Source organism: Falco naumanni, chromosome 3 (genome assembly GCF_017639655.2).
Source record: "Falco naumanni isolate bFalNau1 chromosome 3, bFalNau1.pat, whole genome shotgun sequence".
NCBI classification, from domain to species: Eukaryota; Metazoa; Chordata; class Aves; order Falconiformes; family Falconidae; genus Falco; species Falco naumanni.
This window is the reverse complement of record NC_054056.1, coordinates 26,070,696-26,097,793: the sequence shown is the minus strand read 5'-3', so window position 1 is coordinate 26,097,793 and position 27,098 is coordinate 26,070,696. Positions and strand designations below refer to the sequence as shown.

Here is a 27,098-nt window from a genome sequence, read left to right as displayed (position 1 = left end):
GGAAGTGAGAGCTTGAGGATGGCTTCTGGGCCACGGGGGAAAAAAAAAAATTTTTTTAATATATTGCATGAGCTGATGGGAAAAAATACTTACTTTCATTGCATTACTTTCATTATACAGCAGCTGACATTTGGCTTCACTTATTACCTGACTTATGGTTTTGTGGTGTGGTTGTATGGTTTTTTTTGTTTGTTTGTTTTTTAAGCTGACAGTGGAAATAGAGGATGAATTTTGATGAGTCCTGTTTGTGAAATGATATAGAATTTCTAAATGCATCTTAAGTGCTCCAACAAAATACAATTTTAGTAATAGAAATGATGAACAGTTTGTGCTTTTATAATTTTAAAACTGGCTACTCTTTATGAAGGTCTCTTTTTAGGTAGACAGTCAACCAGGTGTGTTTAATTTGCAATTGCATTTTATCGTCTGGCACAATATTGATTTCAGCTGGTAATACTTGTAGTAGCAGAAATGCACTAGTGCTGAAAATGAACAATACCTGGATCTAGCATAGCTAGGAGGGAACAGTTAACATCTCTCTGTTAGCAGAGTCATATCAAGGAGTCCTCAGTCCAAAATGTTGTAATCCTACCTTGTAATTATGCTTTTCAGGGATACAGCTGCTCAAGATTCCTGTACAGAGAGATTATTAATGAAGTTTGATTAATCTGAGCTCTGTACCTCCAGCGAAGCATAGATTTCTAGTTAGCCATAGGGGTGTGATGCCATACACTATATTAAAATAACATCAAGTATTAAAATAATGGCTTTGAAAAAGCTGGATTAATTTTTAAAACATTATTTTGCTGTGAATTGATCTTCTAGAAATTTCCACAGGAGTTACGATGCCATTAGCAGTGTGCATTGTGTCAGGGAGGTCCTGAGCACCAAGCGTGGGTGCCTTGAGATGAGAAAGAAGGACAAAAGGAGGGAAGGGGGAGAATAAGTCCAGCTGAATGGGTGCGAAGGTGGCACTTCTCATGCTCTCCTAGCAAAATCCTAGTTCCTTAATGCCGTGTAGCTTCAATGCAGCATATGACTCTGAAGTTTAAGGACTGAAAAACCTGTCTCTGTGCATAAGGTTTCCTGCAGATGTATCTAGTTGAAAGATTATCAACCCTCCTTCCCAGGTTTTAACTGATTCTTTTAACTTTACCTGGTATCTTGGTTTGAAAGAACGAGAGCATTTGTGAACGTCATCGACCCAAACGAGAATAAATCTTTGATGTCGCTTCTTGAAGACTTCTTTGACTCTGCATTGGTACGTATGTGCATTAAGGGGGCAGAAGGGTCATATTTATTGGATAAGAAAGCCGTTGTCTGCAAACAGTTCTCTGTTAAAAAACAAATAGTTACACAAACCTTGGTCCTAGGACTGAGTCTGGGATGCAGCTCAGGTGGTGTGGAGGGGCAGCACCCAGCAGTGTGCTCAGGGCTCGCGTTAGGCTGAGGTTTGACACACCTGGGAGAAGCTGCTGTGGGGCTGCACAGGGCTGCAGCATTTTCTTGTTTTCTAACATAAAGCCAAGTGTTTATTTTTTGCAGGAAAATGTGCAAGAAGTTCTGATGTTTTCTAAACAAAAGCTTTTGTGCCAAAGCTCTTTTTTAGAGCATAAGTTACTGACATTGAGCTGCACCTTATGTGCGTGTTTGACGTGGTGGTCCTGGTGATTTGGTCCTATGGTGTTTGAAACAGCAGATTTAAAGAATAATCTGACCTGCTTACAGTTCTTATTTAGGTTTCTATTTTAAATATTTGTAACTTTAAAGGTATCGGAGTCCTAAGTGATGTAAAATTGCAGTAGGAAGGGTACTTTGGACTTCTTTACCCAAGCTGGTCCCCCAGTCTTGCTGTCTGTAGCTTACTGGAACTGTCACTTTGTGCATTGGTATTTGTGTGCATATTTATGATTATTTTTAGGGGACTTGATAAAAGATATTTGGGCAAACCCAATATTCTTCTTCGTCTACTAACCACATGGAAATCATATGAAATATTTTAAATTATTGATTTGTCAAAACTTGATCTCTTTTTCTTCCTTTTCCATTTCTTTCATATGCTTTCACTGTGGAGGACGAAACGCTATTTGTGTTGGGTTTTGTTTTTTTTTTCTTTAATTTTTTTATTTTATATTTAATTTTCCTTAAGGGACTTTAACACTCTTCAGATACCACAAGTTATGATATATAGCACTGTAGTGTGTAAATGTAAAACATGTTTTTACATAGGCCCATAGGTGTAATAAAAGTAACAAAGCGATGCCACGATGTGGGTTTTGCAGGTGACCTGAGGGCACCGCGCTCTCAAGTGCTGCTGAAATCCCTGGGGGAAGTGGGTGCTTTGTTCCCTTTACTCCCCCTACATAGTGCCCACCTGGGGTGACCAATATGTGACACACCTGCATCAGGTGGCACTGTTTTCCCTGATGTGGGTACACTGATGTTTTATGTTATTTCACCCCTGGAAGCTGTGATGGTGGGGGCATAAGCACCTCAGCGCTTTGAGTGCTGTGGTTCTCGGGCTGTGGCGTGTTAACGAAGGCTTCCTTCGCTTTCTCCGTCAGGTGATTTGCCGGTGCAGCAGTGAAGGTCAGTATTTTTTCCCCCTTCTGTTCCTTGATATCCTGAATCTCAGTCTTGGTAACAGGTTTCTTAATTCTGCTTGAATTCTATCCCCTTCCTCTTCTCCCTTCTGCTCCCTTCCCCCTCGTCCTCTCTGCAATGTCTTCTTTCAGTCCTCCTGCTGACTTAGCTCCCGTTAAATTTCATTGTTTAGATCAGAGCACAAACCCTTTTACCGTTCTCTTTACTTGCTTGTTTTGAATATGCTGACAAAAACACCTAGCTGGGGCATCTTGTCTAAATGGGGGGCATCAAATATTTCACTTGCTTGGAGTAAGCGGCGCTTCTGAAGGGAGTTCGGGCGAGAAGCTCTGCTCTTGCATGCCTGTTCATACTGGCTTCAGATGTTATTCCCTTGCTGAAGGCAACCACCGCTGCCGAATAACATGGTAATTCCTTCAGCCACCCTGACAAGGCAGAGGGAGGGATGTCTGTCCTCGTTCACTTCGGTGGGTAGGTTTTTCTCTGTGGCTGCTGGCTTTCCATTAGGGCAGGGGAGAAGGTGCTTTCAGAAAGCACAAGTACCCATGTGTCCAGACATCCAGGCTCGCAAGGCATGTAAAAATTAAACATTACATTGTGGGCCAGGTAACATGAGCTTATTCATCCTTGTATCTTGTTCCAGTGGGACCAAAGTAGGCATGAGTGTCTTCTGGTTAATACTCTAGTGGTTTGCTTTGTGGACTTTGACAAAAGCTGTGTATTACGGATTTATCTCTTGCAGTTAGCAAGTAGATTCTCCTCTCTGTACCCATTTAAATAGTTACGCAGGTCAGTAGTTAAAAGTACCTGGAGTGCTTTTTATGGAGAAGTTACCAGTTCCCTTTTCTGGCTAGGATTAAATGGTTGGAAGCTGTGTTTTAATTTAAAACGCATCCGCAGCTGGGATATTTTTACTCCTTCAACACAACAAACTGTAGTCGCTTCAACTGTCTTATATGGAGACCAGCTCATTGCTAGCTGTAACCTTTCCAATGATTTTTCTAGGGAAGAAAGAGCTGGTGAATTTATTTTTACCTGAACTAGGGCATCTAGTGACAGAAGCAAACATTTGCTACTCTCTGCGGCATGAGGTAAGACTTCTACTAGGAGAAGAAAATTACAGATAGGTGTGCACAGAAGTGTGTGTAATTAGATACGAAATGTGAAAAATGTTGCTCAGTTATTTCACTTTCCTTTCTGCCCCTTTTTCTGTTGGGGGAAAGACTCTGAGGACCGTCAACTCTATACTCAACAGTGTCTCACGGGAACAGAGAAAGAAATTCCCTCTGTCCGAGGAGATGTGCTCGCTCACGTAAGTGGCTTTCCCTCAAGCTCCAGTAGCTAAACAGCATCTTTGCTGCAACAAGACTTAAAGTTATTTCTCTGCTTTAACTTGTTGCATTATGTCGTTTCAGGAAAGACCTTGCAAAAACTATACTGGAGGTTGGTGGTAAGAAGTATTTAGTGGTTATTCTTGTGAAGCTGGGGTTCTCTGGCTTTACTTAATCTGCTTATTTATTATGTTATATAATACTATTACATTATTATTTTTTAATTATTATAGTAATTTTATTATTATATATAATATTTATTTATTATAATTGAAAATGAATTATAATTTTAATTATTTCCTTGTCAAGAGTTGATTTGGGAGGAGGAAAGTCGGGTAGTACTTTAGGAAAACATTATTCAAAAGCTGTTAGATGCAACAATGCATTAATTCTTTCTAGTCAGTAATTCATATTGGTTAATAAGAAAAGCTAAACTGATGTATGTTGAAAGGTAATGAGATCTGATTTATGTATGTGTTTACAAAGTATGCTGGCTATTAGTCTTTAAAAAACAAATTTTAACTACTTTGCCATGATATGGACAACCTTCTGTTAACAAGGTTTGCAGTCTCTTGAGTGAAATCTCTTTTTTCTCCTCCTAGCAATAACACTTTCTAGGGTGTTAGCATGGCATGTGAAATGGAACTTAATCCTGGGGAGTCAGTGATGAGGCGCCGCTCTCATCCCCCCCTGACCCCCAAGAACATCTCCTGACACATGCAGGTGTTGTGGTCAGAGCTCCACACCCTGATCTCACTGAGCTGGGGATGCCTGGAGCTAACGCTTGGCTGTTACCCTCTGCTGCCTTCCTTGGTGAAGCTGGCTGATGAATGTGACTGTAGCATATAAGTGCCAGAGTAGCAATGCTATAACTCTGTTATGCTGGGCTGTGATACTTACCCTGCGCTTATGTTTACCACCTAGATTATGACCTTCAGGTTGCCCTTTCAGAAGCACTTTGTAGGTTAATGACAAAAAAATGGAGGGATGACCTTGTTCACCATTGGTTTGAAGATAACTATCTTGCTGAAGCTTTCAAAGAGATCCAGGATAGAGAATTTGAGACGGTGAGGGTCTTTATTTTGAAAACAACATACTTGACAAGTGTGTATAGGGGCTAGTTTTGGTTGAGTTCGGTCAGGACGTCCTTGTAAGAAGTTCCTACAAAACTGATTTTTATTAATACACAAAGCTATGTAGTTATTTGTGGATGGTGTGTGTGTGGTGGTGGTTTTTTTTTGTTTTGTTTTTGTTTTTTTTTTTAATCTGGCAAATATAAAATGGCATATTGTTAACTCAGAAATAGGAGCTATTTTATTTTACTTCTAAAGCATAAAATAAATTTTGTGGTTTGTTTGGGGGTTTGCTGGTTGTAAGTTGGGTCCAGCCATTTGTAGCAACTTGAGTGTTTCTTTCCCTTTTCAACTGACCAGTTGAAAGCTTAGAACTGGAATAGAAGTTACACAGCCCAATAGAATAACTCTTTGCAAAGGAAATGTAGCCTCATTTTTAATAAGATGCCATTTGTCTTGAAGGACTGCAGAAAGTTTCTTAACAAGCTAAATGAAAGGCTTGGGGATGAAAGCAGGTAAGCTGTGAACCAACAGAATAAACTGGTGCTGGCATTAGTGCAGAGGGGAAAAACTGGGATTGTAAACTGAGCTGGGTTATATTTAAAAAAAATAGTAATTTAAATCACATACGAATAATGAAGTTCTTAAGATTTTATTCATTTTAATGGTGGTTTTTTTTTTTGAAAGTAAAATCAATGAAGACAGTGCATCACTAATATAATACTGTATTGTCTGAACTTCTCCTAGCTTAATTTACTTTTAGGACTTTATTAATTATTTCTTGAACAATAAAATCAATAACCAATCTTAATGATTTTATTTCTGATAAAGTTGAACTCTGATGTTGACTGTATCATGTGAAGTCTGCTTTTCTTCCAGAGTCTATTCATTTCCTTGTATGTCTGCTTTTGCTGACGTGAACGAGGTAATAGTCCTTAACACTGTGACACCTTCCCTACAGTGTTATTGCTGTTAAAATGTTGCTTTGTGGTATATGTTGGGTTTGGTGTTTTTTTTCTCCTCTCCTTGCTGCTGACTTTGCTTTTGTATCAACCAAACGATGTAGGCAGCACTTCTCTTTGAGGCGATGACAGAAGAGAGATCTCTAAAAAGAAATAGGATAGGACAATGCTGATTCCTCCAGCAGAGCAGCTCCCAGGCTGCCAGAAAACAAGAGCAGCCTGATGTCCATGTAGGAAAGGCTGTAGCCGTAGTTACAGATCCTGCACGTTGCTTTGCTGGTCTTTAAATGTATTTGCAGCACCACTCCTTACATTCGTATCGAATCAAAACCTACTCAGTGGAAGCCAGTTCCACTGCTTAGGTTTATTTCAAGTGCTGAAAGCTACTAAAAGCTTTTGTAGAGTCTTTCTCACCACAAACACTGAGCATTTGTGTATCGCCTTTCCCTCGGCTGATGCAGAGCCACTTCTGGTTGTGTGGGTATGGCCGGCTGAGCGGCAGGCTGGCAACTCGCAGGTTGATCCCAAGTCTTATTTCTGCAAGGTGTGCATATGTATGCACACACGTGTAGGGCAACACCTTCCAATTTTTTGTTAAAGAAAACTGAGAATGCTGCAGCAGTTGTGGTGTTTGTTTGTTTGTTTTTTTTACTGGGAGCAGCAGAGCAGCTGTTTTTCTTCCCCAGGTGAAGAAGCCACCAGATGAGAAGCTGGAGGAGTTCTGGATTGACTTCAACGCTGGCAGCCAGAGCGTGACTTTCTATGTGGACAGTAACGGGGTAACAGCAAAGCCAGGTGGCCTTGGGTTAGCATAACGCTGACTCCGCTCAGCTCTTCTGATGTGATGGCTTTGGTTTTCCAAAGGGTGCTCTTTGGGACACGGTGAGGCTGTCGAAAGAAGCTGTCAGCGGTTACAGCCTGAAGGGTAAGATTTCCCAGCTGGCATTGTATTCCTTTTGGCTGTGGGTCCACAAGACACATGGAGCCAACCTAAAATTTCACCATCACCAAGGAGAGTTTCTGTGTCTTCTCCTCTCTCCCTGTTGGTCTTGTTGGAGGTCTAGGGGCCCCCTTAGCACAGTAGCCCACCCTCCCTACACAAGCAGGGTGTGTTGAGGGGTCACTTTATAGATGTATCGGGGAACAGCATAATTGTCTAGATCCAATGAGAAAGAAATGGATGAACAGAGGAATTGGAAATTCAAGGTGTAAGAGACTTTTTAAAAATCCCAAACACTAATTAAGATTTTTTAGGGGTGACACACTGAATGTCTTGCTTTAAAACAGGTTTAACTGTTTTATTTGTTTGGGTTTTTTTTGCCCAGAGGATGGTGGACAAAAGATTGCTACAATTTATATGAAGGTTCCTGCTGCTTTTAACAAAACCGAAGCAAGAAAAATCAAAATAACTTTCAGTGCTGACTTCGACATTTTAAGTATACTTAGAAAAGTTCTGGGTGATGAAAAAATGATGGTAAGCTCTTTGTATGAGTGTTTTTTCTTTTCTAAACTATATTTTACTTGATATACACTGGAAAATCAGTGGTTTTGTTTGGGTTTTTTTGTGTGTGTTTATTTATGCATGTTCATTATATATCTGTCTTCCTCTTGTGGATTTTTGACCCACTGTTTAGATGTTCTTAACTTTGGCCTGAAAGAAATTAGAGACTTTAGGAAAGAAGTTTCAAGGGACTCTAATTTATGGTTTAGAAGCTGGAAGGTTAAATTGATTTGTTAATCAATTCAACGTGTTATGATTACTTTTGCCGTGTTTCTGAAGTAGTAAATAAAGCCTATGGCATTTAATTGCATAGCTAGAAATATAAATGTGCTCTTACATTAGCTCGAAGCACTAACATTGCACAGGATGAGCAAACTGACACAAAAACCTGGAGAAAAGGGGTGCTGGAAGACTCAAATCTTAATAGTACTTCTAGATTAAAAGTAGAGTACACTTGAAAACGTCAAGTTTTTTATGAGCTATTGTAAAAACGTGGGGGATGTGTGTGATTATTTTTTAAATCTTAATATGTTAATTTCTTATACTCGTGATTTGTTTACACACCATGGGGTTTGCACAAATATTGATGTGACGGTAAATAGCTGTAGCATAGTGGCTGTCATTTACCCTTGTAGGAGCTGAGTCCATTCTAAATAGTCAACTCAATTAGCATCCAATGATTTGCTGCTGGCGTTTAACAATTGTTAGTTTTGTTATTAAGTAGCTGCCTTAACTAGATAAAGACTTTACTGTTTTTAAGGTCACTTCCCATGAGATTAATTCACACCAACAGATAGATATGGCTGAAGAGGAGTCTGTCCATGCTGGGGAGCAAGCCATACAGAATGAAATAGGTGATTTTTTTTTTTTTTAAATTATTGTTTTATTTAATGAAATTTAAATTGTTTGGCTTTCAAATGAGTATCTTCACTTGCAGTCCACAGCTTGTGGTTAACCACGTGACACCCCCCCCCCCCCCCCCAAAAAAAAAAAAAGCAAAAAAAAAAAAGCGACCCCCAAGTTCAATTTTCTACTGTTTGTATCTTATGAGCTTGGTAACTGGTGCTCATGCAAATGCTGAGTCCCAGGGAGCGAGGATGAGGCACCGTGACCATGGGCTGCTGAGGTTGCATGGGAAGGGGAACTGCTCGTGGAGATGGGATCTGTGTGCTGGCAGGTGGCTGGCAAGGCACACCTCTGCTGCTGGCTGACCTCTGACGTGCCAAGCGTGTGCAGTGGTGTTTCTCCATCTGCAGCTGCAGTGGGATGCACCCAGCTCTCCTCCCTTCTTGCTCGCCCTGTGCATGGTTGGTGGTCTGGCTGTGCCACGCAGGTGCCTGTGGGAGATTCCTTGCAGGAGGGGACGGTGACATCTGTGTCCCTGTGGAAGCACAGGTCCTCTGATGGACCAGTGCTCACACCTTGGCACTTAACGCGCTCTCCTCTGCGCGGTGGGGTGTGTGTGGTGGGGTAGCCTCTGCCGAGGTTTCCTGCAGGGATGTGACTTCTGTTCCTTTTCGGCAAGGGGATGTGATAAAGAACGGTGTGCTCCAGTCCTCTTTCCCCACACAGGGTGAGTGATGCCCTGGAGGTGCCTGGTGCTGCAGAAACGCTCACCTGCAGGCCCTGTCTGTAGAGAGCTGAGTGGCTACGCTGCTCCTGTCTGCAGGAGGTGACCTGCTGCCACGCGTAGGGGCAGTGCTGCTGGAAATGCCTCGTGTCACAGGGCTGTCCCTGTGTGTGCCCCAGCTACAAATGTGCCTATGTGCCTGACGGTAGGAAAGCCTCTTAGCTGGACCTGGAATAGCCGTTATTTCCTTCTTCTCACCAGCCTAGAGCAAGTGCTTTGTATTTCTTTGAACTGGACACACTGAATTTTCTGTGATCAAGTGGTGCTGTCTCTCGCGCTGCCAGTGACCATCTCCTGCATGACATCTCCTTCCAGCATTGTTTGATGGGTTTCATTTTGATCCAAAACATGCTAGATGTCGAGCGAACACAGAGCCTGAAGTACAGATGTGATGCTTGGGAGCCTGACCCAAAGGAAGGTCCAAGCCTGGCGTTTGTCCAAGGGGAAGAGAAAGTAGCTTCTTTCTTTCCCTCTACCCTGCTCTGCAAGGCTGTGACCCCTAGTCTTGAGGAAAAGCTGCTTTCAGCACAAAGGCAAGAGGCGTGCATGATCAAATTGATCATCAACGGGCAATGTTTCCTTAGCTCAATTTCAGTCTCAAATTATTTGGGAGGTGGCTTTTTTTTTTCTGTACAGTGATCTTTCCTTTTTGAAGGCTGGGATATGTCCTTGCTGCAAAACTGGCTGTATTTCAATTTTTGAAGTGATTATTTTTTTGTGCAGATTGTTCCTTGGTGTAACTTGTTTAAGAGAGATTTCCAAATCTTCTAAGGTTATAAACTCACAGCTCTTTCTACTGCTACCACCCACCGTCTCAGAAATGGATCACGAGTTTGAAGAGCCCTTAGGTTAGGTAGCGTTCTTTCTGTGCTGATATTAAAACCAAATTTTTACTTTCCTCTTAGTTATTGTGTAGGTCAGATTTCTCCAGGTGCATAGTAGAAAGAGCTACTTCAGCTCTAAATGTCTGAGGCAGTAACTACTTTGGTAGTACTCCTCATTTTCTTCCAGTTACAACCCAAAATGAGCTAGAATGGAAGTCCTTCAGATCCTGGAGGTACAGGTGAGGGAGAAATTCCTTCATCAGTGTCCACCATGAAACACGCAGAGAGGTACAAGGTGGACACTACTCCTTGAAGCAAGCAAGGAGTACAAAGGGAAGAAGGTAGTTTATCTGTAGCGACAACTTTTGCAGTGCCCAGTGGACCTTCAGTGGAAGGAAACAGGTGGTGGAAGATCCTGCTGGTTTGTTGTTTTAGTCGGACACAAAGGGTTGTTCCATGTCTTCCAGAACTAAGAGCCAAGGTAGAAATAAGGTGATAGTTATATGTATTTATATAGTAAGAGGGGCTTGGAAGGGGTACACTCAAAATGCTGTTGATTTTGCTTTGCAATTCTGTATAATCTGGAGATTTTTGATGGTTCTGTTCTATTAAAAATTTTGAGATGTTTGTGCCTGTTAAGTTGTATCGTTATGCTTCTGTGCATGTAAGCAAGAACGGAAAAGGGTGGTGGTGTGTGTATTCAATTACTGCAATGACCTTCTCGCTCAACTGCTTTTCTGCAGCAATACCAGAGTCCAGCAAACCACAGATGACGGGAGATCCTTCAAACTTTGGGAACGTGGAGACTCTATCAGACAACTTAACCTCTCAGCACAGCCAGCAGTTAACAGGCACTGTAGCAGTAAGTGTTTGGTGTATGGTGAAACACTCCTTGTGCCCTTTTTTGCCCTTCTCCAGTCTCCCTTTTTTATAGGTGTGGTTAAAACCTTCTTTCAAAGAAAACTAGTTTGTACCCAGATCTGGCAATGTTTTCAAACTCCATCTTATATCAATGTTTGCAATTTTGGCAAAAGTGCTTTAAAAAGAAAGAAGAAATTTTGCTACCCCTTGTAAGGGGATGGTGGGATGCTCTTAGTTGAGAGTTCATCATATCACTTATGTGCAACCTAAAATGTTTTTGTGTGGCTGATGATGAACCTGTCATCCAGTTGTGGCCACAGGCTAGCACTGAAAATCTCTGTTCCTAAAAACCAACCAACCAACCCCACTTCTTTATCGGTCATATGCATGCTCTGTTCATGGTTTCATGTCTCCGAGCAGAAAGTGGTTAACTCTGGTGTCACCGTGAATACAGTGAACCAGCAGCCTTACGTGGAAGATGCTAACCAAGGCTCAGGTCAGGCGTGGCTCCCTTCAGTTCCTTAAGTCTGACCCAATTAAGTGTCCCCCAGGTGACATGGTGAAGGGTCTGCTTTTGTGGGCCTTACAGCAAAAAGCAGATAAAGTATTTCATAGTAGCTCCAGTGGGTGAAGCTGCAGTTTCCTTCCCTCCTTCAGCAAAAAAGTCCAAAACTTCATCTTCAAGGACGAAAGCTAAGCCTAGGCGAGGGTCTCGCAGACAAAAAGTTACAAGGTGGGCTTTTTTTCTGTTTTGTTTGTTTGTTTTCCCTCCCCTGGGGTTTTAATGCATGTAATCTTGAAGTTTTTTCATATAATAATCGATAGAATAAACCCCAAAGTTTGTCTTGCTACCCTGGCTAGCAAGGCTGGCTGCTCAGAGTTACAGCACTTTGGAGCTGCAGAACTGTGACGTTTGGTTACTGGCTCGGCTGCTACTTTGGTGTGAATTTTCTTTCTCATCATGAATTTAATTAAAGTACAGGATGAGCGTTCAGCTGTATTACTGGGAGTTTAGCTTCAGCTGTGTAACCAGAGCTCACCAAATATGTAACTGTTCATAAGGGGGATCGTGACTTTTGTGGAAGATCAGGTGAACATGAGTTCACCCCCTGCCCCGAACTTTGCAGGACAGCATTTCTTATAGTTAATGAGTTGGACTTTTGTGGAGTGACTGATTAGCTTTCTTCCCTACACACCTTTTAAACCACTGCTTTGATGCTAATTGGTGCAAGTGTTTTTCCCTGCTAGTACCTCACAAACCGACTCTTTGGATTGTAAATGAACAGGCTGCCCAGGGAGGCGGTGGAATTGCCATCCCTGGAAGTGTTTAGAAGACTCATAAATGCGGTACTTAGGCACATGGTTTAGTGATGGACTTGGCAGTCCTGGGTTAACAGTTGGACTTGACTATGATTCTTTCACAAATACCTAAGCTTATTTTTGGCACCACGTGTCCTACAGTTTCAGGATGGTCTCTTTGACCCCTTCCCTCATGCACACACGTGGGTCTGCTGGTGTTCCAAGCCAGTGGCACTGCGGGCAGAGGCAGTGGAGGGTTTCAAGGCTGTATGCAGCCTTTTTGCACCCTCTTGCTGTGCTCTGTGCCCAGTGCTGTGTGCAAGCTAATGTCTGCTGCTGAGCAGGAGAGCAAACGAACTGTACACAAGGATCTCCCCTGTGGTTCTGGTGGTTCCAGGGCTTCCTTGGGCATCCTGCTTCAGTGCGCTGACTCAGCTTAAAAAACCCCCCACTCAAGCGTTTTGATGAATTTTTTATTTGATTGTAGATAAGAATGGGAAAACTTGATGCAGGACTTCATCATTACTACAAGTTCTGTGTTTTAAGACCAAATAACTTGACGCAGCAAATAGAGTTTGTAGTAAAGCAGGAGCAGCAGTGTTGAAGTTAGTTGAAAAACTCCTTAGTTTGGTCATTCTGCTCCCTCTAGTGTTTCATCTGAAAACGAGAGTTCCTTTCCCTCAGGAACCTTTAACTAACGAGCAGCTCAGTTCTTTTTCTTCCACTAGTAAGTACGCCTCCCGGGTGTGCTGCGTGTTGAGCAATAATTGTAGACTTTTTTTTTTAAAAACATGGTTACAATCTGGAGAAAGAACTGAAGATACGGTCAAGTTTAAGTATTGAAAGACATGAAAACAATCTAGATGCATACAGAGAAGCGATTAGAGAGAGAAAACATTTAAATATTAGAATTTTCAAAACAGTTAAATGGATTTTTTTCCCCGTTTAAATGTTTCTGAAAATACTTTCCCATTTATGATTTCTTCCTACCACATACTATTATTGGTGATGTGGGAACAAAATGTCCAATGTAAACAGGGATAGGCTACCTTTTATCTTATTTCTCTTAAAATTAAAATTTTACAATGGAAAGAGCTAGAATCAAGACAGATGATAGAGACTGAGTAGGAAAAGAATGAGTGCTTTTGTTTAGAAGCTGAGAAAACAGCATTTTTAGGCAATAAAGTATCTGTTTACTGTATAATGGAGTTCATAGGGGAGGGGGGTGAAAACAAACCGCACTACCCCCCCATATTCTTAGTGAAGTTCCATAGGGTGATTCTTCATGATTGTAAGTCATTGCCACGTATATGTTGTCTTGCAGGAAGGAAATCTATGACTTTGAAATCTCAGATGCTGCAAGTCATGAAAAGGTAAAGTTGAGACAGAAGCTGTTAGGAGATGCGCTTCAGGTCCCAGCCCAGCAGCTAACAGCAGTAACTTGAAGTAGGGGCTATCTCTTAGCACAGAAATGTGGTATGGATGGAGACACTGTTAGAGCAGGCAACTGAGAATCCGAGGCTCTTGTTTTTTTCTGCATGGTGCTATACATGGCAATTTTTTGTTTTGAGGTGGGGAGAATGCTCATCACTACTTGAGTTTTGTGGTGGATAATGTATGATAAAATCAACTGTAGCTTGAGCTGTTGCTGCAGTGAAGCTGTGTGGTCGAAGGCCAGCCTCTGCTTGTGTCTTACTGGTACTGAAAGCAGATTGAGTGTCCTTCACTGTGCTCCTAGAGGCTAAACCAGAAGAGGCTGAAGTCCGTTCTGAGCCATGCTTTGCAAGTTAGAAATCCCTGGTTAAAGCCGGTCTTCACAAAACTTTTCTTGGAAGTTCTGCTTGACTCATATTTGCAGACTGTTAGAAAAACTGAATAAAAACGAATCGTTCTGCCTGATACCAAAGTTTGACCAGTGTGGGTTTTCTCAGGAAGCTGAGAACTTGCTCCCGATGGCTTCCATCAAGACGGCTCCACGCACAAACCCTTTGGCTGTCAGCCTCCTCCCTGGGGTGGGTGCTGCCGCCTGTCAGCTCAGCGGCGATGGGTGCCGAACGGGCACCCCGAATTTCTGTTTGGAACTGGACACCTTCCAATCCTTGCTACTGCCACTGGGTGTCAGCATAAAGCCCTGCTCCATGGTACCCGGTCCCTCTGCCCCTGCAGCCCTGCCCAAAGGCTGGCTGGCACCTGCAGCCTGCAGCTACTAGCAGTGTTGCTGCTTCAAATGACGTCTCTTACGATGCTATTGCTTAAAATAACCGTTATTCGTAAAGCAAGGAAAAGAGAAAGTAACTCTGTTTATAGAAGGCTGATGTTTGTCTGTTATAATTTCTGACACTTCCAATCAACAAATCCCACTGTCAAAAAGTTGAATTTTCCTGCTGGACTCGTAATCCATTCCTCTAGCCCTTCTGAGTTCTGATACATCTTAATTTTGTGGTTTGTTTTATGGGATAATTTGACTTCAAGACAAATACCTGCTTCTCTTTCAGGTTGCTGAAGCCCAAGAAAAGATTCTTAGCCAGAAGGTTGCTTCGCAAAATCAGCGGTATGGGATTGTGTGTGCACCATTTATGAACTTTTTGCTTTGTGAAAGAAAAGTTCTTTGCCTTAGTTTAACTTGTTTTAAGATGGGATCAAAAAGGCTGTGCGAGTTTCTGATAAAATAATTCCTTGCTTAGCTGTCGCAGTATCTGGATGTTATCAATAGTAATATTTCAATAGTACTTGAGAATACAAAAGCTACTACAGAGAATAATGACTTCTATATGTTTTGACAATAATAAGACTTTAATTCTCAAACACCCCCTGTTCCTTGATCGTATGCCTAAATTACCGATTTTTGAAAAAAGCTTAAACCCTCTGTCTTGCCTTGGCTACCTCCAGTTATAGCAAGCTGCCAGCGACTTGCCATCTCTAAGTACATAGCCTTTTTTTTAAAAAAAAAAAAAAAAAAAAAACCAACAAAAAAAGTGCTACTTTCCAGGTATCCCCAGATCGCTATTTTCAGAAATCAACCAAAGAAGCAAAATTTGGTGAATGACTGGCACTATCAGTTTGGTTCTCCTGTTGGTGTCTCGAGGAGCCCCCTGTCCTTGCTATCTGGCTGTGTCCCTTCTGTGCTGCTGTGATGTGCTATTGCAGTGTCTGCTCCTCTTACTGGGGTCTTTCTCGGTTACTTGGCAGGAGTTTGAAAACAGGAGACAAGAACAAGGAACCGAACAAGCTCAAGAGAAGGCTGGTAGGCGATCTGTGCTTTTTTTATCCCTTGACGCTTTGGTTGCTGTGTGTGTATCCACCTATACAAATTGATTGCACCCTTAAAGAGGCTGAAGTTTGAGGCTTAGCCAGTGCAGAGGTGGAGGAATGTGAGCCTGGTAACCTCAAAACAGTCTGCTTGTTGCTACCAAAAACAGTGCTTAGGGTGCACCAGGACTGCCAGACCAGCGAGTGAATGTCTGTGCTAATTTTTTTTTTTTTCTTCTCGCTGCACTCTTGGCTGCAGCTCAGGCATGCTGAGGCTTTCCTCCTTCCAAGAGCTCTTTTATCTAGATACAGAAGGGAGGGGGAGATGAGGATGGAGGATGCTGTGAACCCCATGCTGGCAAAGGGCAACCATCTGCCTCTTGGTGTTTTTTACACTGCTGGTTTGACAGTTAACTGTTGCTGTTTTGGCAGATTTCACAGCTTAAAATGCTTTAGGTGTTGTACTGTGGGAAGGAAGAAATGGAATAATTTGGCAGTAGATGAAGAGGGAATGGCTGGGGGGCTTCTGGGTGAGTGGAGGGAGCTGACCGAGCAGGACTCACTTTTTATAGTGTCTTTAGTCCAGTTACAGGAAACATCTTTTCTCTGAAAGCAGCGATGAAAATAGAAGCACTGGTGAGAGCGAAAAAAGCTGGATCCTTGACTCTCAGAAAGAGCTGTTGCCAAAATCTCTTGACTATACGCGAAAAAGATCCAGGGTGAGAAGTAAATTAAAAGGTAAGCTTGGTCCCCTGTTGATGCTTAGCTGTGCGTGATGTGCTGTCCTGCAGATAAGTAACCGGCTGATGATGGTTTGGAGAGGGACGATTTGGCTGAATTCTGATCCAAGCAGGGGAGAGCAGCGAGGGGTGCCCGACGGGGGAGGCGCATTGTGCACCCTTGTACTCGAAGGACCAGGCTCCCACCCCCTTCCCGCAGTGGGGTTCAAACATCCAGGTGGAAATTGGGCACCTGAGTGTCTGCGTGGGTACAGCCCTCTGTGCAAGTGGGGCTGAAGAGCCCACGGGTGCTAAGTTGATGCCTGTGTTGGGGTCTTGAACACAAGAAGAGGAAGATCTCTCTGGAGCGGCCATACCTCCTCCCTGTGACTTTCCGTTCTTCATCTCTCCAGGAATACGACTGACTTGGGGAACAGACCTTGAAAAACTACACAATTTGCAGACCATTGCGCTCTGCTCCCCTTTTTAAACACAGATAGGTCAATTGTTCTCTGAGAGATGCACAAAGTCAGACATAGTGTCCTCCAACAGCGTTCTCTGCTCAGGCCTGACCAACAGTGTGCGTCCCCTGTAGCCATGCTCCATGGGTCTGTTGGCTGCTGGAACCTCCAAATCCAAACTGAATTGCCCTGAGAGATTTGTAATGTCTCCATCCCTCTCATGGAGGAAAAGCCTTGCTCAGGTGGCTGTTGGCTTCTGTAGGGATGGAAAAGCAAAAGAAAGTTGAGGGAGAAATTATGCTTTATACTGTGTTCCTATGGGAGTCATTGTTCTCGCTGCAGTGATAGCCCATGTGTCCTGGCGGGGACTTGGGGACCATCAGAGAAGCTGCTCAGCTGGCCCTATTTTTGGCAACTGCTCTGGAAGCAGCAAGTGGTGTATGTTTGCATCATGGCATCTAGCCTTGTTAGAAAGGTTGGGGTCTTTTTTGAAGCTTTTGAAGTGTTGCAAAGTGTTCTCTTGTAAATGTCTAGAAAATCAGACTCAAAACCGAGTTAGCTGTGATGCAGACCATAACTGGGTAAGACACATGGTTTCATTGTCAGTAACCAGCTCAGCTTTTCTCCTTGCAGTGCTTCCAGTGTCTTCTGCAAGTAGCGGCGGTGACTACCCGACAAAGAAGGTAAGGAGCTGTCATCCTTAGGTGCCTCAGGTTTAAAACCATGCTGTGTGCAAAACATGCACAAATGAATGGGGAATTAGAAACTGGTTTTATATTTCTTCTCAAATGTTCTGGTGAACTGATTTGTCTGCCAAGGATTGCTGAGACTGTATTGATCTACCAGAGAGTGGGAAAACAAGGAGAACTTAGCAAAACATGGGAAACTTCATAGAAACAATTGTGCATGAACCCTAAGCATGTTGTTTTGTAATAATACTATTTACCTTTGATAGACAGAAAATTGGGCAGGAATAGCTTGATGTGACACTTGCTTTGGGGGATGCAGGTGTTGCTCCACAGGAGTGAATTCAGCTCTGGGGTCCTGCCAAGAGCTGGAGCTGCCTATCCACATACCTGCAGAAATCCCAGTTGGGCCTCCCGGGCTGTGTCCCCACGCTGTCCTCTGCCCCGTTCCCTGTGGCGCTTTGGGAAAGCTCACACTCCCCTCTGCATTTTGCTGGCAATTTTCAAGGTTTTTATTCCAAGTCTTGTGCTCACGCTGAGCCCTGGTTCAGCTGTCCTTCTCCACCTTCACCTATAGCCCTGGGAAAACTAACCATAGAATATATTGATGGAGGAATTAGCGGACCGGGCATACATCAGGCAAAATAAAACACAGTTAAGCAATGGCAGACTCCCAGTGCCCAGCCATTAAGTGCTGCGCATTAAATGTTTAGGAAAGGTCCCCACATAAATACAGAAAGTTTGGCACTAAACTCTCCATAACTAGTAGTTGTGTTAAGGCTTCCAGGGGAAAATAAAAGCTTTTTTCTTTTCTCTTGACTAGCATGCTTTTATTCTGTTCATTAAAATCTTTATATGCTATGCAGCTTTAATGGCTAAAGGGAGAACTTATGCATGCATTGAACTTCAGGGCGCAGATCTTCTTCGGTGTTGGAAAGACCTAGCATTGTTAGGCATCTTTCAAGTGTATTTCTGCTCTTAGTGTATTTAAAAAAACAACCAAACTAAATCTTTTCCCCCCCAAATCAGCCCAAACCCTTACTTTCATAGTAGTGTTTAAATAAATACATGCTTAGAATCAATTTTGTTTTAGCAGGGAGCATCAAGGGAAGATGCTCAAGAGGAGATGCCAAGGAAAACAAGCACACCCAGCTCCAAGGGAAGCGATATGCCTACAGTGGATAATGCTGGTATTTCTCTTTTAATCTTCTTCAGTGAGTTAGGGAAGTTGTTTTGATATGTGTGGGTGTGCTTTTTGGGTGTGTTTGGTGGTGTTTGTTTTTAATTTTGCATTTTCTTCATAAGCATTCTGCCTTGTGATATTTCTTGTACTGGGTCTGAGGGCTGGATATTGTTTGTAGATTGTCTATTGACCAGGGAGAAATTTAGCTGGGGCTAATGACATGAAGGAATTAACTGAACTGATGGCCAGAAATAAATTAGTCTTTGGACTAAGTCTGAGCCACTGTCTGTTCCCTGTGTGAAGAGAGAAAGGAGAGGGTGGTGGTTTCTTTCTTTCTTTCTTTCTTTCTTTTTTTTTTTTTTTTATATGTATGTCATTAAATTGAGGTTTTTAGTCAGTATAGGATTCAACCTCTACTGCCTGTGTCATTTGGTTGATCTCTTGCACAGATGAAATGCCCTCGGAGGGGCTCGAAAAGGGTCCACTACTACTTAATACACCCACCAGGAGCTATCCCAGTGATGTGGAGAAGGCTATGCAGGTGCAGTGTGCAGCGCTTGAACTCCTCCTAACCTGCTGTCAGGCTACTTCTCGCCTAAAACCAATGCATCGAGTTGCTTTGCTTCCTATAACTGGATGAAACCCTGGCAGCTTGTCTGCAGTGCAGACTTGGATACCTCCTTGCTTTCTTTTCCTTCTCTCCTCAGGAGTTTCACAATGCGTCTGGCAAATTGTCAAGAGAAGAAGACAGTTTTAAGCGGAAGGACTCAGGTTTGTCAGTCTTGGTAATGTGGAAGAGCTCTTTAAAAGTAAAAAGGGGTGTTGTCAAAGTTCTCATTTTCTTTCAAAGACAAATAAGTGTTGAGGTTTTTAGAGATACCTTTTGTGTAAGAAATACCTTCTATTTCTCCGTTTCATATATCGTGACAGACTATGGTAAGATGCTTTTATACAGATGCCGGAATTCATAACTAACTCTTAAATCCTGTCCTTGATCACAGGGGAACTTGTAGCATAGCTGTTAAGAGCTGGGGATTTATAAAGCAGTGACCCAAGAGACACATGAACATTAGTTTTTAATGATTTGGAAGTGCAGTGGCAACTTTGATTTAAAAACCCAAGCATCCCTGAAAACTGTTGATTTTTCTCTGTACCTAAGCATATAGACACAGAACAACATTGTTATAAGCAGTTGGTAAATGGTGACTTGTACTGGTGCTTTATTATTGTTGTAGCTTTTTTTAGGTAAGTGGCACTTAGGGATTTATTTGCTTTTTTTTAAACGAAACTGAACTTGCACAAACTAATTCAAAACTGCAGCGCGGTCTCTTTGTGACTGGAAACAACTGAACTTCAAGGAAAACTGAGGCAGAATGGGCTGTCTTCATCCTAATGCTCTTGATGCTGAGGTAGTTCTGAGAGATTGTCTTAAAGTTGTTGTTGTGACTATGAACGGAGTCACTGAAGCTTTGGTCTTGGCAGAAGCATCCCTTTTCTCAGGAGCTGGCTATAGTCATGTTCCCAATGGGTCTCTTACTTGTCCAGCATTTGCAGAATATACTTTCCCTGCACTCATGCATCTGCTTAATTTTGGGAAAAGATAAGTGCTGAGGACTTTTATCACTCTTTACTCTACAGTCTTACAGTTGGAGAGGAGTTGATACCATGCAATGGCATAAGTAGTGTTACATTCAGAAATTTCAGGTGTGGTTTGCGACTGCATCTGGACTTCTGCTTTGTGAACCCTAAATCTACCTCAACATGCTCTTCGTGATCCGACTGTCCCCCTTGCCCTGGGATCCATCACCTTCCTGCCCTATGGAGGCTCCAGAGAGGTGGTCGGTCAGATGCAGATACCTCGCTGAGCTCAGAGAAGTGGACACTGAGGCAATGGAATGACTTTTTTTTTTTTTTTGTAAGCTTTCCTTAAAATGTGGGCTGCAGCCTTCCTCACAGTGTTCCTGAGGAATTTCCTGGGTTAAAAGAAATTGTGTGGCAACTCCAGTGAAGCTGCAGAAAAGAAGGCTGTTATGGGCGTGGTCAGTTTTTCTCTCTCTTCTGTATTTATATGTGTTTTGGTTTGTTTTTTTCTTTTTCTTCTTTATTTTTTTTCTTTTTTCTCCCAGAGCAGATGAAACCAGCTTAGGAACAAATAAGCATAAACAGATTGAGATCTTGGGTTGGAAGAAGGAATGTAAAGAAGCTGGACAAGAGTGTGTGTGTGTTTCATTTATTTATTGTAATGGTTAGAGCAAAATTGTCTTTAAGTTGGAGACATGGTGGCTTTCCAGTTGTCTGCGTAGCGCTAGGCAGTCTAGTTGCCTGCTTTTGCAAGGGAAAAATACTTGCTGGTGCAGTCTTACCCTGTCCTGTAAGTGTGATGCCAGACCCTAAAATGAAGTTGCCCGCTTTTCTGTGGCATTGGTAGTTTCAGTGGTGGTTTCTGCTTAAGTAGCTGGTAGATACTAGCACATACCTCATGCAAAAGAACAACTCTTTTCTGAAACATTTTCTGTTCTCTTTCTAGGTATATTAAGCAGCACTGTCATAAAAAAGCCTAAATTTTCCAGTTGGGAAGCAAGTGATCTGTCCTCTGATGCTTCCTATAAAGCAAGGGATGCCTTTGATTCAGTAGAGAACAAAGCTGAGATCCAAACAGGTAAAGTCAGGTTGACAATTCAGGTAAAGTGTTTAAATGCTTCCAGCTTTTTCTTTTTGATGTAGAAGTCAATGGAAGCTTGAAGAGAGATATCTGTAGGGAGAGTATCTTCTCCAAAAGTCAAAACATAGCATAAGGCATGTGTTGCAGTGCTGCCACTAGCTACCACCTATGTAGAGATGTGAACATGGGATTTTGGGTTCACTAACCATGATCCACTTAAGAAGCCACTTAATGATGTCCACACCTTTTAGTCTTTCTGAACAGTGATTGTCTGGAGCTGTTAAAAAACCCCAACAAACAAATCAAAACAAACAAACCAACCAAAAAAAACCACCTGAAAAAAACATGCAGATAACGGACAAAGTAACTGCAAAACACTGCTAACTCCGAACAGAAGGGGGCTAGGCTTCCCTTGAAATGAATCGGAAGACAGGAAAAGTGGCCTGACTTTTCTTTTTGTTCTTTTCCCCTTCGTGCTGTGCTTTTGCCTCTTTATCTGTAAATACGTTGTGCTCTGTGTTTGGTTAGTATCATGCCTCTACTTCCACGCTGCTTTCTGACAAGTCTTTCTCAATGCCTTTTGGGGCAGTTTCCCTCCTGCTTGTGGGCTGTAGAAGAGCAAGACTAAAATTCTAGCTCTATCACAAATTGCATTCACGTGAATGACAAAGCCTTCAGTAGCAGGAGAGTTTATATTCCAAGAAGCCCTCCAGCATTGTACTAACTGGGCATGTGCTTTCTCCTAGGTCAGGAAAAGGATGATAATGTGGATGATGTATTTTTTGAAATGCCTGAAGACATCAGTGATCCAGGGGTGATTACTGCATTTGAGAGCTTCATCAGCCAACTAAAGAAATTGCTCTGGGTAACGTGCATTCTCTTAATGTGTGCTGTGTGCGGCATTTCCTATAGTATGTGAAATCACCTTTTTATCACCAGGGGAGTTGGTGCAAACATCCCATTTATATTTTGCGTTCAAGAGCAGGGTTTTGGCTGCAGCCTCTGGTTAGCCTGAAGCTCCCAGAGGTGTTCTGCTCAACCTATATACTCTGAGAAGTGTTACAGGAAAGGCAGAAAGGAATTTTTAATAAGGTTGTGTTTTTTGTTTTTTTTTTTTTTTTTTTTTTTTTTTGGTCTTCTCAATATGTTGGAACATCAGATTTGGTTAGGCATTTCAAATACTTTCCTCAGAGGGAATTTCAAATACTTTCCTCAGAGGAAAGGGATCAAAGTTTTTGTGAAAGACAACCCAGTATAGTGACGGTGTACCTGCACTGATCTGTGGGTCATTGTCAATGTCATGGGCACGTATCAAAAACAGAGAAACTCCCTTTTGGAGCACAGAGCAGTTTCACTGCGATGCAAGACTATGCAGCTTTTCCATAATGGAAAACAGACAGCAATACAGGCTGCACCTATTGACTAGAACGTGTAAGATCCACATGGACACGCTTGTGTCTTTGAGCTTAGTAGTATGTAGAGGTGCTGGTTGCACGATTGGTTCACTCAGCTGCATAGATGTGCTTGACATGCAGTGCAAGTAGCCAGCTGCTACTGTTGATTTAGCTATAACAAGTAATGTGGGCATTAAACCAAGTTTGATATGAGAGGAAGTATCTGACCCATCACAGCATCTTCCCGTGTTTAAAAGCTTTGAACAAACCAGACATGGCAGAGCAGACATACTGGATCAGCACTTCATATTGTGCAACCATGATTTTTTTGTTGTTGTTGTTGTAGCTGGTGCTAGGTGTTCACACTAAACTTTGGCACAAAGTCCTTGAGTCAAGGTAGTTACAAATCAGTAGTGAATAAAATGCACATGGTTTGCATTGGTGTTGATCTGCAGTGGTGCTAACAAAGACCTGGTTTTGTGCAGTTAAGTGTGTTGCAGTACGGGGTGAAGCTCACTGCTTTGCTGGCTGGATAAGATGACCCTGACCTGAAGCTGCATGGGTTACATAGGAGTTTGTTGGTGTAACTAGTGTGGCTGAATGAAATCAGTTCATATTTGGAGCACCCTTTCTATGTGTCATCTCACTTAGGCTTAAATGTGACTTAAGATGGTTTCTGCTAAGCTGAATGGCAGCCTGCAGGGGGATTTGTATTCCAGGCAAAGCTTTTGCAAACTACACTTCTAGTTTTTGGCTTGGGCCATTGCCCATCGCTAACGGTGCGTCCTGTGGCTAGTCACGGTACAAAAGGATGGAGACCAGTGCACAGAATGCCCTGAGGATTTCGGAGAAGAACTTGTCCACCTTGCTGAACCAGATCCATGAGTGCAGGTAAGCTGCCTGCTGCTGGCTGAAAACAGCTTCAGCTTTGTGTAAATTTTGATTGACATGGAAAGGAATGCCTCTTTAAGTGAACCTGACAGTAAGCTACTGCACTTATTATGGTTTGTAAGGCAAAATAGCTTGTGTGTGTCTCTTGCTCCTCTGTAAGAAGAATTCCAGAAGTGTAGATCCTGTGATTTTATTTTTTTTCCTGTAAAGAAGAATGGATGGATTAATTAATGCAAAACAAGCCTGAGTCAGGAGCAGCTGATGAAGCAGTCAGTCCTTAGACTGTCTTCTGATAGTCACCAGTGTTCACAAATCTGTTTAAAACCCCTCTTGTTACACTTAGTAGCTTCTGTTTCTACATCTTTTAAGAAAGAGACCGGACTCTTACTTAATGAAGTGGGGGAGAAGAAAAGTGAGGAGGTCTGTTATAGACCCACTTCTGTAGATTGTTTCCATGTACATGAAATAATATCCAGCTAGTGGACTTCACAGGCACTCACCAGATGGGGCTTTAAGAAGGTCCTTGTGCTTTGCAGGTTGTCGAATTTCTTAGATAGGAGCTAAATAAAAAAATCAATTATAATAGAAATCAATTATAATATTTATGGATTTTTAATACAAGCACAGCCGAAGATATGAGTAAGTCTATCAGGCCTCTGTATCTTCTACACATTCAATTTCCAGGAGTTAGGTCAAATATATGACCTGTATTCATATATGTGAAATGACAGCCTGTAAAAGTGCAAAATCCCAGGTATCAGCAGGATGTCCATAAGCAGAATTTGCTTGTTGTTAAGGTACACAGAGAAGTGTGTTTAAAAAAACAAACAAACAAAAAAACCCAAAACAACAAACAAACAGACAAAAAAAACCCCAAAACAAAACCAGGGGATGCTTTGGAGTTGGCGGCAGTGAGGTGCTGCTCTGTACGTTGATGTTATTAACCAAGTAACCTGGAGCCAACCAGAGCTGCAGGACAGTGGAGGCAAAACTGCGCTACCCCAGAAGGGTAGTTTCTGAAGTCACCATCAGATGATGGGTTGGCATCCCATCACCAGGGAAAGGTAGCAAACCCAAGTGAGTTAGGGTGTTGCTGGTGAAGGTCTAGAAATCTCTGGCATCCTGTCACAACACTGTATGTGTATATCAGACTCATGGTAGGAAATCCAATTTTGTGCCAAGATGCTCTCTTTGTCTGGGGAAATCTCTGCTGAAATCCCTGGAGGCCAGGAGAATATGCCCTGGGAACCCTGTTGGGTGCTCTGTCCTGCACCTCTGTTACTGGTTGCTGTTCATGTGCTCTGTGACACACCTGAGAGCAAAACTGCCTCACATAGTTCAGCAAGGACATTTTCTTCTGCCTAAAAGGCAGGTTTGGTGCTGAAAGGCTTGTCATCTGCCTTGTGCTATTGCATGTTAAAGTGTCAAACTTACTTCTGTTCTCCATGACTAGGCTGAGTAAGCTGGAGACCTTCCAGAAGATTGTTGTTTCAGAGCTTGCCAGTCTTGAGAAGGAAACTCAAATCTTGGTAGACATGGAGAAGGATGCAGTGGTGTGTACAACTTCTTGTGTGCCTGCCCATGAAGGTACCTCCTTCCCAAGTAATGGGGGTTTTCTTTGGGGCTCTCTTTAGGACTTCTGGAACACGCAGCTGCTCAAACTGAATTCTTTCTGCAATGAGCAAAAGCAAAGGTATGTCCCTACCAGCTGCCCTGCATGGTCACAAATCCTTGAAGATGGTTAAAGAGGGCAGTAGCCAGGCTGGTGGTACCCTCACTGGTATTTCAGGAAGTATTTTGAACCCAGTATGGCACCTCTGCTTGATGGTCATTGATGGAGCCTTTGCAGCCTTGTGAGGGTTTTGCATTGGGACAAGGGTGCAAGGAGGGACTCTGTGTGGGAAGTTGTGCATGACGGGCATGTACCTCAAGAGACCTGCACCAGGATCTGGAATGAGGTGCGTCCTCTGGTCACATCTGTATCCAGGGGTCCAAGAGGGTGGAAGGAGGTAATAATAGTTTCCTATGTAAAAGGTACTGTTGGTGCAAATGCTGGGCCAAAAGCTGCAAAAGGGGGAATCCTCAGGTTGGTTTTGATTGGTAAATATCTCTGTTCAAGCTTCATCAGTAACTACTAATGCTTCACAGGCAAACTAGCCAAGCTCACTTTTCTTGCAGAATTCAGTCCATTGACTCGGCCCTGGGTGAAACAGCAAACAGTTTTGCTGATGCTATCCAGAATACAACGGTACGTGTGGTGCACAAGCAGTGCCGTGGGGGTGGTGGGCTCTGAGCTGTGGCCTGACTGAGAAGTGTTGGAAGTGAGAAAATGAAATTGAAGTCCTGGGAGGGGAAACCTTTGGTCAGCCTACCTGTGGGGCTGGTTCTTTGTGAGGCCTCCGGTCCTGATGCATGGAAAGCATAGAGAAAGCCATATTTGCCCTGCTAGCATCTAGGGAAAGTGGTCCAAAAGCACTTGCCTAAGGAAGAAGGTGAGGGAAAGGACTATTAAGTAGTGATGCTTTTCCTGAATTCGTATCTTGGGGATTCCTTTGTCCTGAGGCTGTTTTCTGTGTAGTTAGTGACCCCCAATGCAGTTATCTTCTGTCCCTTTGTCCCGCTTGCCCTTGGAGTTGTGCCGTTGTGACACCTGTGTGGCTAGGAGCTCTGCAGCCCCACACCACCTTGTGTGCTTCTGTCATTTGCTTTTTTGGTCTATCAACATCTAACCTTGATGCCTCCAAATTCAATTTCTAAACCCCAAATTTATTAATTTACCTTGTATCCTAATTAAATATTCTGTTGAAGTTGTTAAACTCTTCAGAGCCTAATCACTAATTTATGGCCCCGTTTCCATTTGTAAAGGAAGCTGCATACTTTGTTAACTTTGATACAAAGCTTAGTTTCCGTCTTTTCCGCCCAGTCACATGTGCATGTATTTTTGCTGCTGCTGCTGCAGCTTTTATGCATGGACATGATGGCTTTGGGGGTTCAGCATTCCTGCTGTAAGACTGATGGATTACTGTGATGTGTGCAATGCTGTGTGTCTGCTCTTCATGGGGCTGATGAAAGCTCCCTGTGTTGATGGAACAGCCTGTGTGTCCCTATGGGAGACTGGGCCTGGCATTTCAGAAAAGGTGCTGAAAACAGAGGGCTTGTTTCTTTTAGCTGTTTAAGCTGGGATCCTGAGCTTTATAGGGAAATATTTCTATAGCGAAATGTTTTTATTAGGAGCACTGAGTTGCTCAGGGACATGTGCCTTTCCCTTACCATAGGTGCTCCTGAAGGATGCTCTTAAAGAGGGGCAGGGCTGAGGAAGGAGCAATCGGATCATGGGAGCTGCTCATCCAGCAGCACTTACTCCAGGGTGGGTGCTTGAGAATTAAAACCCGAGTCTAAACGTGCTTCTAGGATCTTTGTGGCTTCTGATCTTATGGAATGTAAACATTTGTATAAAATTTTGAAACACTTTTCTTACCTTTTTTCCTTCCCTGCAGTATGAACTCCAAGGAAGAAGGAAGTAGGAAACAATGTGACCATTCCTGCTGACTAGCAACCCCCTGAATCCACTACTGCTCTTGGCGTTTGAGCACCTTCTACCGAGTAGAGAAGATGGTCCTGTGAAGGATATTAATTGAAGTGGAAAGGGGCGGGGGGGGGGGGGGGGGGGAAGAGGAGGGAGGGGAAATAACACTGATGTGGAGTCCCCGTTCCCCCCCCCCCTTTTTTTTTTCTTGTCCTAAAACCAATATACACTGCTGAGTGATC

General features: G+C 42.8%; 1 protein-coding gene across 1 annotated transcript; it reads left to right on the top strand.

Annotated features, from left to right (window-relative positions):
- The first annotated feature begins 1,225 nt into the window (after positions 1–1,225).
- Positions 1,226–26,001, top strand: SYCP2L (synaptonemal complex protein 2 like). Its single transcript, XM_040585752.1, has 29 exons — positions 1,226–1,261; positions 2,565–2,589; positions 3,610–3,695; positions 3,828–3,916; positions 4,020–4,054; positions 4,860–5,002; positions 5,471–5,523; positions 5,888–5,933; positions 6,657–6,749; positions 6,835–6,895; positions 7,296–7,444; positions 8,265–8,325; positions 10,669–10,787; positions 11,207–11,282; positions 11,444–11,519; positions 13,410–13,458; positions 14,581–14,636; positions 15,275–15,329; positions 15,916–16,072; positions 17,148–17,197; positions 18,294–18,390; positions 18,833–18,924; positions 19,091–19,154; positions 20,911–21,042; positions 21,792–21,910; positions 23,236–23,330; positions 24,784–24,883; positions 24,965–25,023; positions 25,509–26,001. The coding sequence occupies exons 1-29, from the start codon at positions 1,226–1,228 to the stop codon at positions 25,621–25,623; spliced, it is 2,388 nt and encodes a 795-aa protein (XP_040441686.1). The 3' UTR covers positions 25,624–26,001.
- Positions 26,002–27,098: the final 1,097 nt, after the last annotated feature.

Coding starts and splice junctions, on each gene's coding strand:
- SYCP2L (XM_040585752.1), top strand. CDS start 1,226: ATGTCGCTTCTTGAAGACTTCTTTGACTCTGCATTG. Junction 1,262..2,564: donor ACTTCTTTGACTCTGCATTG/GTACGTATGTGC, acceptor TTTCTCCGTCAG/GTGATTTGCCGGTGCAGCAG. Junction 5,934..6,656: donor CTTTTGCTGACGTGAACGAG/GTAATAGTCCTT, acceptor TTTCTTCCCCAG/GTGAAGAAGCCACCAGATGA.